Source organism: Mirounga angustirostris, unplaced genomic scaffold (assembly GCF_029215605.1).
Source record: "Mirounga angustirostris isolate CCGP_5_RB_7025 unplaced genomic scaffold, mMirAng1.0.hap1 SCAF_5, whole genome shotgun sequence".
Lineage (NCBI taxonomy): Eukaryota > Metazoa > Chordata > Mammalia > Carnivora > Phocidae > Mirounga > Mirounga angustirostris.
In genome coordinates this window covers 172,919,396-172,937,703 of record NW_026991713.1, presented here as the reverse complement: position 1 = coordinate 172,937,703, position 18,308 = coordinate 172,919,396, and the positions used below count along the sequence as shown (strand labels likewise).

The following is an 18,308-nucleotide window of genomic DNA, read 5'->3' as shown; positions in this document are numbered from 1 at the left end:
GTGGCTCAGTCGGTTAAGCGTCTGCCTTGGGCTCGGGTCTTGATCCTGGGGTCCTGGGATCGAGTCCCGCATCGGGCTCCCTGCTCGGCAGGGAGTCTGCTTCTCCCTCTGCCTCTGCTCACCCCCAGTGCTCGCACATGTGCGCGCTCTCTCTCAGATGGATAAATAAAATCTTTAAAATAAGAAAGAAAGAAATGCTTGTTGAATGAGCCCCTGGGTGCTCTTCACCCCTCTCCCCACCCAGAGCCATTCTTCAGGGTGGCGGCGAAGAATGAGGGCCGAGGACAGGAAAGCATGTCCAGCCTGAGCAAAATCTACGTGACGCTACCCAAGGTCACCATCACGCTGCTCGGGGGCAGGCGCGTGCTGGTGAGTGTCCTTTCCTCTTCAGTCGTGCCGGGGCCTCCAGGCCTCGCTGTGGCTTGTCCTGTGGGCTGCCAGGTCCTGGCCTGAGCCTGCAGCCTCTGACCTTCTCAGGGACAGCTTCCAGAGCATTCCGTGTGTTACCAAGGATTGCTGTGGAGGGCTGTCGTGCCTTCCAGAGTGGACGTGGGAGTCTGCTGGGGTGGGGGGTTCTTCTTGACGCCCCCGTCTGTGTCTCCGTCTTCTCCCTTGACCCACCTTCCAGGTTGGGGGTCAGCAAGTCACCCTCCCCGCCATGCCTTCGAAAGGCATTTTCCTGGCCTCAAGTGGGCGATTTGTGGAGCTGCAGACGGTGTTTGGTTTGCGGGTGAGATGGGATGGTGACCAGCAGCTGTATATGAGTGTGCCCAGGTGAGGGGTGCACAGGCGGCTGCCAGGTCTCCCTGCTCTGCCCCTCCCTCCCTCTCCCAGCACCTTCCCCTCCCCCGCCCCTTCCTTCACAGGCACTTTTTTTTTTTTTAGATTATTTATTTATTTATTTATTTGAGAGAGAGAATGAGAGACAGAGAGGATGAGAGGGGGGAGGGTCAGAGGGAGAAGCAGACTCCCTGCCGAGCAGGGAGCCTGATGCGGGACTCGATCCCGGGACTCCAGGATCATGACCTGAGCCGAAGGCAGTCGCTTAACCAACTGAGCCACCCAGGCGCCCAGCAGGCACTAACTCTTAATCCAGGTGTAGGAAGTACCTCCAGTGGCTGACCTCCCTCCGGATGGGGAGACAGGGGGACATGGCTTCAGGGCAGTGTGATAATAGCTGGATATACACACAATGCTTTGAGAATGCGCTAGAAGGAGTCGATAATGGGCCTTGGGAGCTTTCTGAAGAGTGGTCCCTTGACCCCAGTCTTCCAGAGAGAGTGGTTCCCCAGAGGAACCAACCAGGGAAAGAATGCGTTTGCAGGTGGTGAATGGCAAACGCAAGGGAAAAAACGGGAATGTGGGGAAATGGGGTGTGAGTGGAAGGGAGCAGTAAAGATGGCTCCGGGGTGAGGGGTGGGAGGTCCTTGTGCAGTTGGCGCCTGGCACGCCCCCTGGCTCGCCGTCTGCACCTCCGCTAATCCTCCGCTCTGCCCTTCTCTGCCCTGGTCCCTCGGGCGACTGGAGCCCCTTCTCTCCGCTAACACCACCCGCCCCTCCCCATGGCCCCAGCACCTACTCTAGAAAACTCTGTGGCTTCTGTGGCAACTACGACGGGGACGGCAGCAACGACAACCAGAAGCCGGACGGCAGCCCGGCGCAGGACGTGGAGGAGCTGGGCAAAAGTTGGCAGACAGCGGACGACGAGGACAAGGAGTGAGGACACCCCCACCCCCGCCGCGGCCCTCTGCTCCTTCGCCCTTCTGAGAAGCACGCACTCCGACCGGCATCACCCCTTTTCTTCTTTCTCCTCTCCTGCATGCAACCCCCCGCACATCTGTCGTTCTTCTCCCTGCTCCCATTGCGGCCAAGTTCACGAGCTTGTGGCCACCACGCTCGCCCCCACCTCTGCCGCGCTCGGGGGACGCTGAGCAGCCTCCCCCGCTGGCTCAGCCCCAGGTCTTCCTGCCTCCTTTCGGGCTTGGCGTTCAGATGCTGTCCACTAGGGGCAGCCGTGAGCCGCCACGCTGCTGGGGTGGGGGCCGGGCCGGGCTGGGATGCGAGCCTCCAGGGCATGTGGGGTGGGTCCCTTCTAGGTGCCAGAAGAACCCCGCAAATCCTCCGTCTTGCAACCGGGGCTTTCTGAGCAGTCTGTCGGCACTACAGTTCTGTGGGCGGCTCGTGAACACCCACGGAGCCTTCGAGTATGAAGGGGGACGGATGGTAGGGCTGTGAGAGGGGTCCCTTGGCACCTGGGGTCGTTCCCTCTGACCTGGCCTCTCTCCTCAGGGCATGTCTGCCTCACCTCAAGGCCTCTCTGTTCCTCAACAACTGCGTGTTTGACATGTGTAAATTCCAGCGTCTGCAGTCAGTGCTGTGTGCTCACATGGCAGCCTTGACCGAGATCTGCCAGGATGCCGGCTATGCGGTGAAGCCCTGGAGGGGACCCCAGTTCTGCCGTGAGTTGTGCCGAGCGGCGGGGCCCGTTCCTTCACAGGCAGATGCGAGCAGAGGGCGGGCATCCGAGTGTTCGCACGGGCTGGGGGGACCCCTGGTGGAACCCCTTTGCTTCCACGCGTGCACAGGGAAAGCTGCAGTCAGAAACCTCCACCGAGAAAAATCACAGTCCCTGGCAAACTCGGAGCCCTCCCAGCCGCTTGAGGCTATGCGGAGCAACGCATGTCTGTGTAGACGCATGCCCAGGTCGTCCTCTGCACACAGAACACACAGACTCCCAGCGTGAGTGGGTGCACGGTGACTGGCTCACAGCCCCCTCACGGCCTCCAGGGAGCCTGCTTTAGGGCAAGGCCATGCCCTGATCGAGGCCCCATGGGTGTTCTCCCCTGCTCTCCATCACCCTGACTGCTCACTTTGGGCGTGTCTGTACAGCAGCTGAGACGCTTGGATCTGTCTGCGCCCTCGGACCTGCCTCTTGGTAGCTCCCCGCAGGTCACTCTCTTTGGTCCCGCTTCTCCTGGTCACTCTCTGCTTCTCGGGATTGGGCAGAAGCCTCTAGCTGTGGGCCCTCCGAATGCTGGCCTCTGAACGGACTTCATTCCCTTTCCCTGTCCTGCCCTCTGCTCTTCTCACGTCTGCTTCTCCCTCCCCCAGCTATGACCTGCCCGCCCAACAGCAGGTACACCCTGTGCGCCGGGCTCTGCCCAGCCACCTGCCATCCCGGCTTCTCTGGGATGTCCTGCCAGAACCGATGCGTGGAGGGCTGTGAATGCAACCCGGGCTTCGTGCTCAGCGGTCTCCAGTGTGTCCCCCGGTCCCAGTGTGGGTGCTTCGACCCCACGGTGGGCTACTTCAAGGTGAGCCTCTGGGACTGGGTCGCTCCGCTCTGCCGCCTCCGGTTCTGAAGTCTGGGCGAGCCTGTGCACGGGACAGAAGGCCGGGAAGCCACGCGGTGCGTGGATGGCGGGGGGAGGGACGTTCGGGCCCGGATCTGCTTCCCCATTTCTTTCTCCAGCTCTGGGAGGGAGCCCTAGCAGCTTTTCCCCATGCTGCCGGCAGAGCTGAGACCCCTGCCTCTCTCCCTTCCACGCCCCTGAATCATTTTTCCCAGAGTTTCTCGTCCTCTGAGGGCCCAGGCACTTCTGTGTCATCTGAGCAAACGCAGACGTCTTTCCAAACACCATGTCCTCCCTGCCACGGGCCCCTTTCTCTGCTGAACGACTTTGGCCCCAGCCTGGGCCCCTGTCTGCACACTCCCTCCGAGGCAGTGTTTGCAGCCAGACCCCCGTCTGCCGTGCTTTCTCTCTTCTTTGCCTGTCCCTCACCCTGTCCCTGGGAATGGTGTCCATCACAGCCCTCAGCCCCGCTCTGGGCTGGCCCACCAAACACTATCCCTGCCTTGCTCTCCTGGCAGTTTTACCCTCTCTGCAGCCGCTTTGTCTCTGCTCTGCCCCCCAGCCACTGCGCCTGCCGGAGTCCTTCACCTTGCTCTGAGGCTCTGCTCACAAGCCACCTCCTCCTTGAAACCTCCCTGATAAGCAGAGTCAGAAGGTTTCCCTCTAAACTTCCGTAGCAAGTGCTTACTGTCTGTGTGGATGGCAGGAAACTCTCGCTGGGTCTCCTGATTGTCTTCTCCGGGTGCACATCGTGTGGGAGCCCCTGATCTATTAGTTTACTTGTTTATTTATTTTTTAAAATTTTTTATTGTTATGTTAATCACCACATATTACATCATTAGTTTTTTTTTTTTTTTTTGAGACAGAGAGAATGAGAGAGAGAGAGCACATGAGAGGGGGGAGGGTCAGAGGGAGAAGCAGACTCCCTGCCGAGCAGGGAGCCCGATGCGGGACTCGATCCCGGGACTCCAGGATCATGACCTGAGCCGAAGGCAGTCGCTTAACCAACTGAGCCACCCAGGCGCCCTAAAGAATTTTTTTTTTTAAGATTTTATTTATTTATTTGAGACAGAGAGAATGAGAGAGAGCAAGCACATGAGAGGGGGGAGGGTCAGAGGGAGAAGCAGACTCCCCGCCGAGCAGGGAGCCCGATGCGGGACTCGATCCCGGGACTCCAGGATCATGACCTGAGCCGAAGGCAGTCGCTTAACCAACTGAGCCACCCAGGCGCCCTAAAGAATTTTTTTTTTTAAGATTTTATTTATTTATTTGAGACAGAGAGAATGAGAGAGAGCAAGCACATGAGAGGGGGGAGGGTCAGAGGGAGAAGCAGACTCCCCGCCGAGCAGGGAGCCCGATGCGGGACTCGATCCCGGGACTCCAGGATCATGACCTGAGCCGAAGGCAGTCGCTTAACCAACTGAGCCACCCAGGCGCCCTAAAGAATTTTTTTTTTTAAGATTTTATTTATTTATTTGAGAGAGAGAATGAGATAGAGAGAGAGAGCATGAGAGGGGGGAGGGTCAGAGGGCGAAGCAGACTCCCCGCTAAGCAGGGAGCCTGATGCGGGACTTGATCCCGGGACTCCAGGATCATGACCTGAGCCAAAGGCAGTCACTTAACCAACTGAGCCACCCAGGCGCCCCTACATCATTAGTTTTTGATGTAGTGTTTCATGATTCATTGTGAGTTTACTTGTTTACTGCCCCCACCATCCCCCCGACTGGGTCGTGAGCTGTTAGGGCAGGGACATCGTCCATCCAGTTCATTCCTGAATCCCTAACATCTGTCTAGTGCAGAGAGATAACTATCTGTTGAAATAGCAAAGGAGCAAACAAGTGAATGACTGAATAAGGGTGAATCCCAGGCTTTTGCAGCTAAGCCCGGAGCTTCGGGATGATGGGAACAGCTCCCTGGCAAGCAAACCAGGGATCTGAGCAGCCGTGGGCCGGCAGTCAGACCTGGGAATGACCTCTTTCCCTTCCTTCCTTCCTTCCTTCCTTCCTTCCTTCCTTCCTTCCTTCCTTCCTTCCTTCCTTCCTTCCTTCCCCCAGGTAGGGGAGCAGTGGTTCAAGCCAGGCTGCAGACAGCTCTGTGTCTGCGAGGGCAATGGTAAAGTTCACTGCATGCAGTGGAGGTGCCAGGCCCAGGAGGTCTGTCGTCAGCAGGATGGCACCTATGGGTGCCATGCCCAAGGTGAGCAGCCAGGTGGAAGGTGAGCTGGGGGCGAGGGGGGGCTGCCCTAAAGCAGGCACCCCAGAGAGCTGGGGCCTGACTGGGGGCTGGAAGGCATTGGCCCAAGCCTGAGCAGCCTCTTCATGGACCCAGTGAGGTTGGGGCAGTCCCCGTGCCTGACTTTTCCAGGACAAGCCAACCCCACGAGGAGCCTTGGGTTCCAATCCAACGTGGACTGGCTGGGATGGCAGCTCAGCATTCGGGGGAGGGGGTCTCTGAATTCCATCTCCTCCACCCCAGGGACCGCCACCTGCAGTGTCTCAGGGGACCCCCACTACCTGACGTTCGACGGAGCCCTGCACCACTTCATGGGCACCTGCACCTACCTCCTGACCCGACCTTGCCAGTCTAGGTCCCTAGAGAACTACTTCATCGTGAGCACCACCAATGAGTTTCGCGGCGGGAACTTGGAGGCCTCTTACGTCAGAGCTGTCAACGTGCAGGTCTTCAACCTGAGAATCTCACTGATCAAAGGGCACAAGGTCATGGTGCGTGCCTCCGCCCACCTCCCCGGGCCCCACACCCCCAGCCCGCTCAGCGGTTCTTCTATCCCCGTCCTCATGGTGGGGCAGACCCGCCTGTCCGGCTTGTAGAGACCCTGGGTGTAGCTCACAGCAGACCCAGCCCCGATTCCGGAGACGCATGGCCATCCCTGTCTGCTCCCCGGTCCTGGCCCCCCGTTGTCCTTGTCCCAAGCGCCTTTCCCTACCGCGTCCTCCCTGCTTCTGTAGCTGAATGGCCGCCGGGTGGCCCTGCCTTTGTGGCCTGCACAAGGCCGGGTGAGCATAAGGCCCAGTGGCTCCTTTACCCTCCTCTACACGGACTTCGGGCTTCAAGTTCGCTATGATGGGAAGCACCTGGTCGAAGTGACAGTGCCGTCTTCCTACGCCGGCCGGCTCTGCGGGTTGTGTGGTGAGTTCCCTGAGCATCTGCGGGCAAAGTGGGGACAACGGGCAGGAGTCTGTCCTGGTCCTGCTCATCCATACTTTTAATTAGGTGTCCTAAGTGCTTGTCTGCCCGTTCATTGTTTGAGGGCGCTGTGCATGAGGGTAGGCATGAAGGGAAGCCAAGGTGAAGAGAAAGAAGAGAGGAACCTTGGTCTGTTGAGTGAAGAGTGAGCCTTGACTCTTCTGGGAGACAGGTGGTGGTCCCGGGCTGGGTCTGCTGGTAGGGTGCCTCAGTGGCCTCTAACTGGCCCCTCCTCCAGGCAACTACAACAACAATAGCCTGGATGATAGTCTGCTCCCCAGCAAAAGGCCTGCGGCCAGCTCTGTCCACCTGGGGGCCACCTGGAAGTTACCAGAGTACTCTGAACCGGGGTGAGCTGGGAATGTGGGGAGCCGGACCTGGGGAGGAGCCTCAGTGGGCAGCCTGGGGGGTTCCTCTCTGCATCCCTGATCTCTCCGAACCTGGACTGGACCTCCTTTGCTCCCGTTTCCTCCTGTGCTTACCAGTCTGTCTTTGGAGAGACCTCTTGGGAAGTCCTTCCTGAGAGCTAACCTTGTTCCTTCCTGCTGCATCTAATGACCTTCCTACTTGAGAGACCACTTTGTTCTCTTCTCCTGTCCTTATCCCCCTCCCATTTTCCCTTTCCACTCTTGCATCAGTGTTTGGGAAGTTTCCTCCAATCCTAAATTCTTATCCCTTCCCTTCTCCTTGTTTAGCTGCTTCGTTGAGGGTGGCAAGCCCTCCAGATGCCTGGAGAACAAAGAGGCAAACAAGTGGGAAAAGAATTGTGACATCTTAATGAACCCTCGGGGTAAACATCCCTTGATAGCCGCCTCCCCCGCAACCCGTGGGTCGAGGAGGGGGACTGTTCAGGGAGGGAGGAAGGATGAGACACAAAATAGAGGGAAAGTCAGGAGGAAGGCAAGCAAAGGGAAGGCAGAGGTGGTGTTCACCTCGGGAGCTCAGATGGATCAGTCACTTTTTTTTTTTTTTTGCATTTCAGACGGTAGATTCTCAATAATTACGGGTTTTTAAAATTTTTATTTATTTATTTTGAGAGAGAGTGCGAGCAAGGGGAGGAACAGAGGGGTAGAGAGGGAGGGGAGAGAATCTCAAGGAGACTGCACACTGAGCACAGGGCCTGACGCAGGGCTCGATCTCGCAACCCTGAGATCATGCTCTGAGCCAAAACCAAGAGTCGAGTGCTTAACCGACTGAGCCCCCCAAGCACGCCAATAATTACTGGGTTTTGATTGAACTGGATGTTGAATTCACCCCCAAGGAGTCAGGTGGTTCTTTTCCTTTCCAAGCCGACGCTCGGTACATTGTTTCATCCTCCAGGACCCTTCTCCCAGTGCCACGGGGTGGTGCCCCCCCAGTCCAGCTTCGCCAGCTGTGTGTATGGCCAATGTGGGACCACGGGTGACTCCGTGACCCTGTGCCGCTCCCTGCAGGCCTATGCATCCTTGTGCGCGCACGCCGGCCAGGCCCTCACCTGGCGAAATAGCAGCTTCTGCCGTGAGTGACCCGACCACCTGCTCCCAAAGCCGCCAGATCCCTCTCTCTTCCTCTCCTTCAAGTCTCCTTCTCCGCTCTCCCTTCACAGCCTGGCCCTCAGCCCCACAGGGAACCCTCCTCCCTTGACCTCTTTCCAGTCTCTCCAAGGCCAACTCCCCTTCTCAACTTGTCTGCTAGCCCTGGGAGCCTCCTCCATCTGACTCCCTCCTCGCCAAGACATTCCACCCCCATTTGGTTTCTACCTCCTTCCCGTCTGACCTAGGCCAGCACTGTTCCCTTCCTTTCTTACTCTCTTTTCCAGAAACTCTTTTTTTTTTTTAAATTGTGGTAAAATATACATAACACAAAATTTCCCATCTTAATGATTTTTAAGTATCCAGTTCTGCGGTATAAAGTATGTTCACACTGCTGTTCACCTGGGGCCACTACCCGTTTCTAGAACTTTTTCATCTTCCAAACTGAAACTCTGCACCCATGAAACACGAACCCCCCGTTCTCCCCTCCCCGGCCCTCGGCAACCACCGTTCTGCTGTGTGTCTATGAATTGGACAACTCCAGGGACCTCACATAAGAGAAATCATAGAGTATTTCTCGTTTGGTGAGCCGCTTGCCTCACCTAGCATGTCTTCGAGGTTCATCCATGTTGGAGCGTGGGCCAGAGTATCTTTTTTTTTAAAGATTTTTTATTTATTTGAGAGAGAGAATGAGATAGAGAGCATGAGACGGGGGAGGGCCAGAGGGAGAAGCAGACTCCCTGCCGAGCAGGGAGCCCGATGCGGGACTCGATCCTGAGACTCCGGGATCATGACCTGAGCCGAAGGCAGTCGCCCAACCAACTGAGCCACCCAGGCGCCCCCAGAGTATCTTTTTTTAAGGCTGAAAATTATTCCACTGTACGCATGGGCCTCGTTTTGTGTGTCCATTCCTCTGATGAACATTCTTGGGAACTCTCGAAGCCCCGAGGCCCGGGAGCTGGAAATCACTGCTTTTCCTCACCCTGGTTTCTTCTTAGCTCTGAAGTGCCCCCCCGGCAGCAGCTACAGCCCCTGTGCCAACCCCTGCCCGCTCACCTGCCTCAGCCTGAACACCCCAAAAGACTGCCCAGCAGGGCTGCCCTGCACCGAAGGCTGTGAGTGCCAGGAAGGCCACATCCTGAGCGGAACCTCCTGTGTGCCCTTCAGTCAGTGTGGCTGTACCCACCAGGACGGTTCCTACCACCCGGTGAGGGGCTAGACCGCAGCGCCCCATGTCTGAGGGCAGGAGGGCTCAGAGCCTGTGAAGGGGTAGTGGGGGAGGCGGGGAGGCCCGTGTAGGGGGCTGAGCAGCCAGTCCAGAAGCCAAAAGGTTGAGGAAGGCTCGGGATGGAGACAAGGAGTCAAGGGCAGCGAGCCCAGGGGCGGGGGCGCTGGTGGGGGGGTTCCGTCCATCTCCGGCTTCCCAACTGCCGTGGGCTCTGCTGATGCCCCCGTCCCACAGGTCGGGGAGAGCTGGTACACAGACAACACGTGTTCCAGGCTCTGCACCTGTTCCGCAAGCAGCAACATCTCCTGCCGCCAGAGCACCTGCAAGCCGGGCCGGCTGTGCTGGCCCCTGGACGGCCTGCCGCGCTGCCGCCAAGCGGGTAGGAGGCCCTTGAAGTCACCGCGCCTGCTCTCCCCGACTCCCCCTCCTGGTCTCCCGCCACCTGTCCTCCCCCTCCGTGCTGTCCCAAAGAGCTTCTGGTGGGGAACAATGACCCCCGTGCCATCAAGAAGGGCTCCTCCTCGGGTTCCCTCGTGGTTCTCCCGGCCATGAGCTTTGACGGGACAGTAATCCCCACTCGGCCTGCAAGCCTCATCCTGGTGGGGGCCGGACAGCTCTTCAGCCACGCTTGCCTCTCTGCCAGGCATGGGAGTATGCCGGACCTCGGACGGCTCCCCATACGTGACGTTCGATGGCACTCGCCATACCATCCGGGACACCTGCACTTATGTTCTGGTGAAAGTGTGCCACTCCACCATGGACCTGCCTTTCTTCAAGATCAGTGGCAAGCATGGGGAGCCGAGAGGCCGCTCCCCTGCTTTCTACCTCCGCCGGGTCAATATCGACATCTCGGACACCCGGGTCACCTTGGGAAAGGACCACCACGTGCTGGTGAGCTGGGCGGCGGTGTGGGTGGGGAAGGGAGGACCCCAGCCCCGCTCTGGGGAGGGGGCTCCGGTCCTTCTTCCCACTCACCTGCCCTGCCCGCCTCTGTAGATCAACGGCACACAGGTCACTCTTCCCTCGACCACCCAGATCCGGGGGGTCAGAATCATAGCCAGCGGCATCTACACCGTACTCAATGTTAACATCGGGCTGCAGGTCAAGTTTGATGGCAAGGGCTTCTTAGAGGTCCAGCTCCCTACAGCCTATTACCAAAAGGTGGGGGAAACCCCCAGCTCTTCTACAGGGGAGTCCACCTCCAGAGGGCGCTGAGCCCTCTCCAGACCCAAGTGGTCATTCCCCCGAAAGGAGGAGGGCCGGGAGGGCGCCTTTTTCTTAGGAGCGAAAATGCGGGCACCCGGGAGAAAGACTCTTCTTCCTGCCCCCCGCCGCTGAGAGCCCCTTCACCTGCCCCCCCAGGTCTGCGGCTTGTGTGGGAACTTCAATGATGAGGAAGAGGATGAGCTCATGATGCCCAGTGATGAACTAGCCCAGAATGACACTGAATTGGTGGACAGTTGGCAAGATAGGGCGAATGACCCAAAGTAATTGTCCCCAAAGCCTCTTCATCTTCATAGGAACACGAGTTGGGATCCCAGACTATATGGCAGGGGATAGGAGGACCAGAGCGTTCCTGTATGTGTGTACCTTGACAGAGGATGGTCTCTGGGTCCCGGGAACCTACCTGGGGGGCCTCTGGGTCCCGGGACCTACCTGGGGAAACATGAAAGTCTTCCCTTTTTTGGCTTCAAAACGTGGGAGGGGACTGAGGCTGCAGGGAAAGTGGCCAGGTCTCAGACCAGCTACCTGGTGAAGACAAGCCTGGCGGGGGGGCGGTCTTCTGAGTCACTTGGGAGTGCCAAGTCATTTTCATAGGTGGGGGCAGTGGCCGTCCCTCTGATGATCCTTTTCTCCTGCAGATGCCGACCAGATGACCAGAAGGTCCAAACAGAAACGCAGGAGAAGCCGAATAAAAACTGCAGGAAGGCTGACCTAGCCAGAGCCCAGGAACGGTGCCAGACAGCCTTTCAGGCTCCAGCCTGGGCTAAGTGTGCCAGCCACATGGTCCTCAGGCCCTTCCTGCTCAGCTGTACCAACAACCTCTGTCAGTTTGGAGGCCTGAACCGTGCCCTCTGTGAATCTTTGGAAAGCTTCGGGGCCGCCTGCCGGGCCCAGGGGCTCAAGCCCCCGATCTGGAGAAACAGCAGCTTCTGCCGTGAGTGTCCCCTATGGTCACCGCAGGCCCTCCCACACCTCGTTTCTGTCTCTGTACCCCTTAAAGCTCCCTGTCCTCCTTTCCCCTTGTTCCTGACCTATGCCTGGCCTCGTTGTTCTGACGCGGCTCGTTCACAATACGCTGTCAGCCAGGGCCCCTTCCCCTGGGACAGCACAGACGGCTTCTCATCTGCTTCTTCACCAGCGCCGTTTTCCCAAAGGAAATGTGACTGTTACTCCCCTGCATGGCTCCTGCCTGCAAGGTTAAGTCCAAGCTCCTTTTGGAGACAGCTGAGACCCTGCCGGCTGTCCTGGCCTGTCCTCTCTCGACCCTTTCCCTGTGTGCCTGCCCACCCCCTGCGCCAGATTACCCCGTTCCCCCCCACGCACACACAGGCCTTGCTTTTCCACACCCCTCCCTGCCTCTATCCATGCTGTTCCCTGCACTTGGAAAGTTCTTTCTTCTCGTCTCCTGGCAGACACCTGGGCGTCCTTCTGTAGCTCTTTTTTTTTTTTTTTTAATTTTTTTTTTTAAGATTTTTTTTTTTTTTAATTTATTTATTTGAGACAGAGAGAATGAGAGAGAGAGAGCACATGAGAGGGGGGGAGGGTCAGAGGCAGAAGCAGGCTCCCTGCCGAGCAGGGAGCCCGATGCGGGACTCGATCCAGGGACTCCAGGATCATGACCTGAGCCGAAGGCAGTCGCTTAACCAACTGAGCCACCCAGGCGCCCCCCTTCTGTAGCTCTTAAAACATTTTTTTTTTCCAAATTAGAATTCACATACCATGATATTCACCACTTTAAAAGTATATACAATTCACTGTTTTGTAGGATCTTTACAAGGTTCTGCAACCCACACGTTATGTAATTCCAGAACCTTTTAAACTTTAAGACAGTGGTTAACGTGTTTTTAGTGTGTGATGCATTCACATGGTTCAGGAACTTTTTTATTTTGTTTTGTTTTTTAAAGATTTTATTTATTTCACAGAGAGAGACACAGCGAGAGAGGGAACACAAGCAGGGGGAGTGGGAGAGGGAGAAGCAGGCTTCCCTCGGAGCAGGGAGCCCGATGCGGGGCTCGATCCCAGGACCCTGGGATCATGACCTGAGCCGAAGGCAGACGCTTAACAACTGAGCCACCCAGGCGCCCTAAAGATTTTATTTTTAAGTTATCTCTACACCTATCGTGGGGCTCGAACTTAGAACCCGGAGACCAAGAGTCACATGCTCCCCCGACTGAGCCTGCCAGGTGTCCCTCGTTTGTCATAATTTAACTAGTCTCCTTTGGTGAGCTTTCTAGTTGTTTCCAATTGTTATTGCAAACAGTGCTGCAGTGGATAGCCTTCCACAGTTATGATTTCGTATGCACACGTCTGTCTGTAGGATAAATTCCTGGATGAGGACGGTGTGCATTCGTTCTTCTGAGCAATGTTGCCAGTTGGCTTTCCATAGGGGGCTTGCCACAGAAGCACACGAGAGAGTGCCTGATTCCCCACAGCCTCGCCGACACAGAGCATTGTCACACCTTCGGATTTTTGCCAGTCGGATATGTGAAAAGTACAAAGAGTCTTAATTTGCATTTCTCCTGTTATGAGTGAGGTGATGCATTCTTTCATATGTTTGGGAGTTGTCCGATCTCCTTTGCTGTGAGCTCTGTCTCTGTTCCCCTTCACCATTTTTTCCACCGGCTGCTTGGAATTATCAAACTATCTTATGGAGGTCCTTTATCTATCGCAGGTAGCGATAGATTTTTTTTTTTAAAGATTTTGTTTATTTATTTGACAGAGAGACAGCGAGAGAGGGAACACAAGCAGGGGGAGTGGGAGAGGGAGAAGCAGGCTTCCCATTGAGCGGGGAGCCTGATATGGGGCTAGATCCCAGGACCCTGGGATCATGACCTGAGCCGAAGGCAGACACCCAACGACTGAGCCAATCAGGCACCCCTCCTGGCAGACACCTGGGTGTCTTAAATGACCAGTCTCTTCTCCCACTGACCGAGATGCCATGATTTATCCTATACTGAGTTCCCATCCGTATTTGGGTCCCTGTGTGGGCTTCCTCTCCCCTCCGTTGCTCCATCTGTCTTCACTTACCAGTAACCCAGTGTTGTGATTGTTGAGAGTTTCATGTCTGGTAGGGACATTCACTGTTCACTACTCACTGCTCTTTTCTTTTCTTTCTTTCTTTTTTTTTTTTTTAGCATTTTCCTGGCTTTTCTGGTTTGTTCATATCTTCCTCTCCACTTTAATATTTTCTCACCCTACTAAAAACCCAAACAAAATCCTGCCGGTGTATTTTATTGGGATCATCTGAAACGAATATGCTAACTAAGGGACAACTGACTTCTTTATGTTGCAGACTCTTGCTATCCGTGAGCATTTCCATGTGATCACAGGTACTTCGCTTAAAGGGTTTTATTGAACTCCAGCAGCTCTGCTCTGTGAGCCTGTGACCCACGCACGCCTGTCCCACACTCACTGACCATACATATCGAGGGTGCTGTGGCTGCTGGCTGACCTCGGTCTCCCACACTGGACTGGGAGGGCCATTCTTACTCCTTTCTTTCCTTGGGGCCTGGCCCGGAGCCCACGCTCAGTAACCGTTTCCCCCCTCCTCCCCCAGCTCTGGAATGTCCTGCCCACAGCAGCTACTCAACCTGCCTTCCCTCCTGCCCACCTTCCTGCTTGGACCTGACGGGCCAGTGCAGTGGCCCCAAAGTCCCCTCCACCTGCAAGGAGGGCTGCCTTTGTCGGCCCGGCTACATGCTCAGCGGGCAACGGTGTGTGCCCAGGACTCAGTGTGGTTGCACGGACGACTACGGCAGCTCCTTCCCCGTGAGTGGGGACAGGAAATAGGGGTGGGGACACCTCGAGGTTGGCGTTTTCTCCTTCCCTGTGGCTCTGTCAGCCTGGGGCACCCGTGTCTCTGTGGCTGGCCCTGGGGGATGCAGGCTGGGGACCGGGCGGGGTGCTGTCTGGCCAGGCCTGGGCTGGGGGTGCGTGGTGGTTTGGGGTTTCCTGAGGGATCCACATAACTGGGATGGGGCATGGCATAGTGGAAGGAGCGTGGCCTTGGCTCGAATCCTGTGGGTACCACTCCCGAGTCTGTTACCTCAGTTTTGTCATCTGTAAGATGGGTACTTCCTGAACAACGTATGTGAGACGCCAAACGCGATGCCTCTAGGAGGTGGTACAGGGACATCAGGGCGCAGGTGTCCCGTAACTGCCTCCGGCCTGGGCCACCGAAGCCTTTCAGACCGTGGGCCTAGGCTGACCGGGTGGGAGGAAGAGGAACCGGCCTTTCCCTCCTCACTCCCTGATTCTCCCCGTGGCTTCTCTAGGACGGTAAGACCTGGATCTCCATTCGCTGCAGGAGGAGCTGTGCCTGCACCGCAGGAACCGTTCACTGCCAGCCCTTCAGGTGCCCCCCTGGCTCCCATTGCGAGCCCCAGCCCGGGGGCACTGGCAGCTGCGAAATTAACAGTAAGAGGGCTCATCGGGGAGGCAGAGCAAGAGGTGGGACAAGAGGGGCTCAGGCTGGGCAGGTCTGGAGACGGAAGGGGCCCCAGCTCGGGCGCGGGGTGGGCCTGGGGCCTCATTCGGGCTCTCACCAGCTCTGTGGCCGAGTCTGGGACTCACTCTCTTAAGTGCAGAAAGAGGGGATAGAACCAGGTTTGTAATTGGGGCTGGGAAAGAGAGAAGGTTGAAGATCAAGGAGCCAGGGAGCCCAGGGCTAAGAGAGAGGGTGACCTGAGACATCAGGGCCGTAGAGGGATTCGGGGGGGTTGTTATATCCGGGCAGGGTCCCTTCTCAGGGTCGGCCCTTCTTGGCAGAGTCCGAACAATGCTCCATTTACGGGGACCCCCATTACCGTACATTTGATGGCCTCAGCTACCTCTTCCGGGGCCGCATGACCTACACTCTGATAAAGACCATTGGTATGCTCCCGGCTGGGGTGGTGCCTCTGGTCGTGGAGGGGCGCAACAAAGTGTATTCGTCCTGGAGCCCCATCTACCTGCACGAGATCATCGTGATCATCTACGGCTACACAGTCCAGCTCAAGGCTCATCTGGAGCTGGTGGTAAGAGCCAGGCCAGGCCAGGAGGGGCTGGGGAGGCCACTGAACACAGGTGAAGCCGGGAAGTTCCTGGCCCAGGCTGCCTCGTCATTGAGGTCATCGAGGTCAGAATCGATGTCACACTCACGTCGTGGGGAGAGGCAGCGGAGAGCGGTTGGATGGAGCAAAAGGTTGGAGAGAGACAGGGAGAGAGAGGGAGGGAGAGAACATAGGGTGCAAAGGGGGAGCCGGGCTGAGTAGTATGGGGGGCGTCCTCTCTGTCAAGTGTTTTGCAAGGAAGAGGCTATGGCTGCAAAGGGTGTAAACCTCGGGGAGGCCTTTGCCACGCGGGGCAGCAAAGCCTACGGGGGTACCTCGTTCCATGGAATGACAGCACCCAGATATCGGGCCATGCGCAGAGGCAGCGGAGGGTCAGGTCGACCCCGGACTCTCTGCGGCTCCTGCCTGCCTTCTCCAGGTCAACAACCAGAAGATGGGCATCCCCTACAAGCCCAGCGACCGTCTGCAGGTTGCCCTGCGGGGCCATCGCCTGTATCTGATCACTGACTTCGAGATGGTTGTCACCTTTGATGGAGGCAAAAATGCAGGTACCTGAGAGTGGGGAGGGGAGAGCAGAGGGGGCGTTTCTGGGCCAGGGGGCCAGCCACGGTGAGGAGCCCTGAGTGGGTCCAGGGCCCCGAGCGCCAGGGGAGCAGCCAGGAGGGGTGGAGAGGAGGTGGGGGGCCTCACTTCTGGGCACCCCTTCCTCCTGCAGTGATCACGCTGCCCAACCAGTATAAGGGGCTCGTGCGCGGCCTGTGCGGGAATTTTGACGGGAACAAGAGGAATGACTTTATGCTGCCCAACGGCACCGTCACCCAGAACCTCGTGGGCTTCGGCAATAGCTGGGAGGTACAGAGGATCAAGGCAGGTGACCTCGCCCGCTTCTCAAGGTGAGAGGGCTGGGGCTCGGAGCAGGGAGGCCTGGCCCCTGGGGAGGCGAGTAGCAGCCTGGTCTCTGTCCACGCCCGCTCACCCTGTACCCTCAGCAGAGAAGGACTCCCGAGGGCGAGAGCCCAGACAGATTTGTCTGATCTTCTCATCCTGCCATTGCCTCTCAGACCGACTGCGGGGGCACCGGCCCTCTGGGTCCCAGGCGTTGCCTCGTGCCTCCCCTCCCCTCCTCCCCAGTTCTTTCCAAGGTCACGATCCTCAGGGGCCTCACCTGGCCCCCTCTTGCTCTCCGCCCCAGGGCCATACAAGAGGAGGAGGAGGAGGAAGAGGAGGAGGAGGAGGAGTCAGGCTTCCCTGTGTCGGAATGCAGCCCAGAGCAGCTGGAGCTCATCCACAGCACCCCGGCGTGCGGGGTGCTGGTGGACCCCCAGGGCCCCTTTGCCGCCTGTCACCAGACCGTGGCCCCGGAGCCCTTCCAGGAGTGAGTCCAGGGTCCAGGCCCCACGGGAGTGGCCTTCCTCCGGGTCCTGCTGCCAGTTCTGGGATCCGAGCTCTATATGGCTCACTTCTTCCTCTTTGTGGCTTCAGTTCCTTATGATACCCCGCCCTCCACGTGCTCACACTCATACACACGCACGCACACCCTGCCTGATGTCTTTGGGCTGGGGCTTCCAGGTCCTCTTCTGCAGGGCTGGGTCTCCCTGCCTCCCCACCTCTGACGGCCCCCTGACCGCCCTGCTGCCCCCAGGCACTGTGTGCTGGATCTGTGCGCCGCCCGCAGCCCCAGAGCGCGAGAGGAGTTGCGCTGCCAGGTCCTCAGCGGGTACGCCATCATCTGCCAGGAGGCGGGCGCCACCCTGACCAGCTGGCGGGACCGCACCCGCTGTGGTGAGGCTCTGACCTTCCCCAGCAGCTGCTCCCCGACCCGCTCGGCCATTTTTGCCCTCTGCTCGGCTCTGAGCCCCCACCCTTGCCCGCCTTGGGCTGCCCGCCTTGCCCTTGACTCCTCGACTCCCCTACGCCCGGCGTCAGCGTGCTCCCCAGCCAGCCCCCCTCTCTGCCCCGCCCAGCAAGCCGCGCCGCACCCCTGTCAGCCCATCCCGCTCCTTCTCCTTCTTGCCAGTCAGTGCCCAGCTTTCTCCTCTGCTTCCTTAGCACGCTTTAATGTCAGACCAGAAGGCAACCGAGGCCGGCCCACTCTTCCGGCCTCCGGGGCCTATTCCAAGCCCTGTGTTCTGGTGGGTGACCTTGCTCCCCCACCAGCTGCCAGCCCCATGGTCCCCGTACCTGCTGGCCCCGCCCCTGCCCGGCCCCCCGCTCACGCTCACTCCGACTTTCCCGTCAGCCTTGGCGTGTCCGGCCAACACCGTCTACCAGAGCTGTATGACACCCTGCCCGGCCTCCTGTGCCCACCCGACGGCCCCTAGGGACTGCGAGGGCCCCTGCGTGGAGGGCTGTGCCAGCCTCCCTGGCTACGTCTACAGTGGGGCCCGGAGCCTCCCCCTGGCCCACTGTGGCTGCACCAACCAAGGCGTCTACTACCAGGTCCGCGCTGGGAGGGGGAGGCCCTGTGGGGGCAGGAGAGCCGAGGAGGGGGGAAAGCCAGACCGCCTCCTCCCGGCCCTTCTCCCCTCTCCAGCGGGGTGACAGCTTTGTGACGGAGGACTGCTCCCAGCGCTGCATCTGTGCCCGCTCAGGGGTGCTGGTGTGTGAGCCCCTCAGCTGCCGTGCTGGGGAGATCTGCACCCTGGCGAACCTCACTCGTGGCTGCTTCCGAGGTGAGCCTAGACCTCCCCGGGGCTTCAGGCTGCCCCCGTATGCGGGGTGGGGGTGCTGGGTGGAG

At 58.3% G+C, this 18,308-nt stretch overlaps 1 protein-coding gene across 1 annotated transcript in view; it reads left to right on the top strand.

Annotated features, from left to right (window-relative positions):
- The window catches only part of ZAN (zonadhesin), a 34,209-nt gene that overhangs the window by 13,570 nt on the left and 2,331 nt on the right, over positions 1-18,308 (top strand). The window contains exons 20-46 of the mRNA XM_064590330.1: positions 245-369; positions 629-774; positions 1,573-1,716; positions 2,097-2,204; positions 2,290-2,459; positions 3,112-3,314; positions 5,408-5,549; positions 5,829-6,076; positions 6,320-6,500; positions 6,796-6,907; positions 7,253-7,347; positions 7,878-8,054; positions 9,067-9,275; positions 9,531-9,675; positions 9,940-10,187; positions 10,293-10,457; positions 10,659-10,783; positions 11,159-11,454; positions 14,077-14,288; positions 14,795-14,936; positions 15,288-15,535; positions 15,990-16,119; positions 16,287-16,464; positions 16,764-16,946; positions 17,214-17,353; positions 17,811-18,010; positions 18,105-18,243. Coding sequence (XP_064446400.1) covers positions 245-369; positions 629-774; positions 1,573-1,716; positions 2,097-2,204; positions 2,290-2,459; positions 3,112-3,314; positions 5,408-5,549; positions 5,829-6,076; positions 6,320-6,500; positions 6,796-6,907; positions 7,253-7,347; positions 7,878-8,054; positions 9,067-9,275; positions 9,531-9,675; positions 9,940-10,187; positions 10,293-10,457; positions 10,659-10,783; positions 11,159-11,454; positions 14,077-14,288; positions 14,795-14,936; positions 15,288-15,535; positions 15,990-16,119; positions 16,287-16,464; positions 16,764-16,946; positions 17,214-17,353; positions 17,811-18,010; positions 18,105-18,243 — 4,611 coding nt within the window. The remainder of the gene's footprint in view (positions 1-244; positions 370-628; positions 775-1,572; positions 1,717-2,096; positions 2,205-2,289; positions 2,460-3,111; positions 3,315-5,407; positions 5,550-5,828; positions 6,077-6,319; positions 6,501-6,795; positions 6,908-7,252; positions 7,348-7,877; positions 8,055-9,066; positions 9,276-9,530; positions 9,676-9,939; positions 10,188-10,292; positions 10,458-10,658; positions 10,784-11,158; positions 11,455-14,076; positions 14,289-14,794; positions 14,937-15,287; positions 15,536-15,989; positions 16,120-16,286; positions 16,465-16,763; positions 16,947-17,213; positions 17,354-17,810; positions 18,011-18,104; positions 18,244-18,308) is intronic.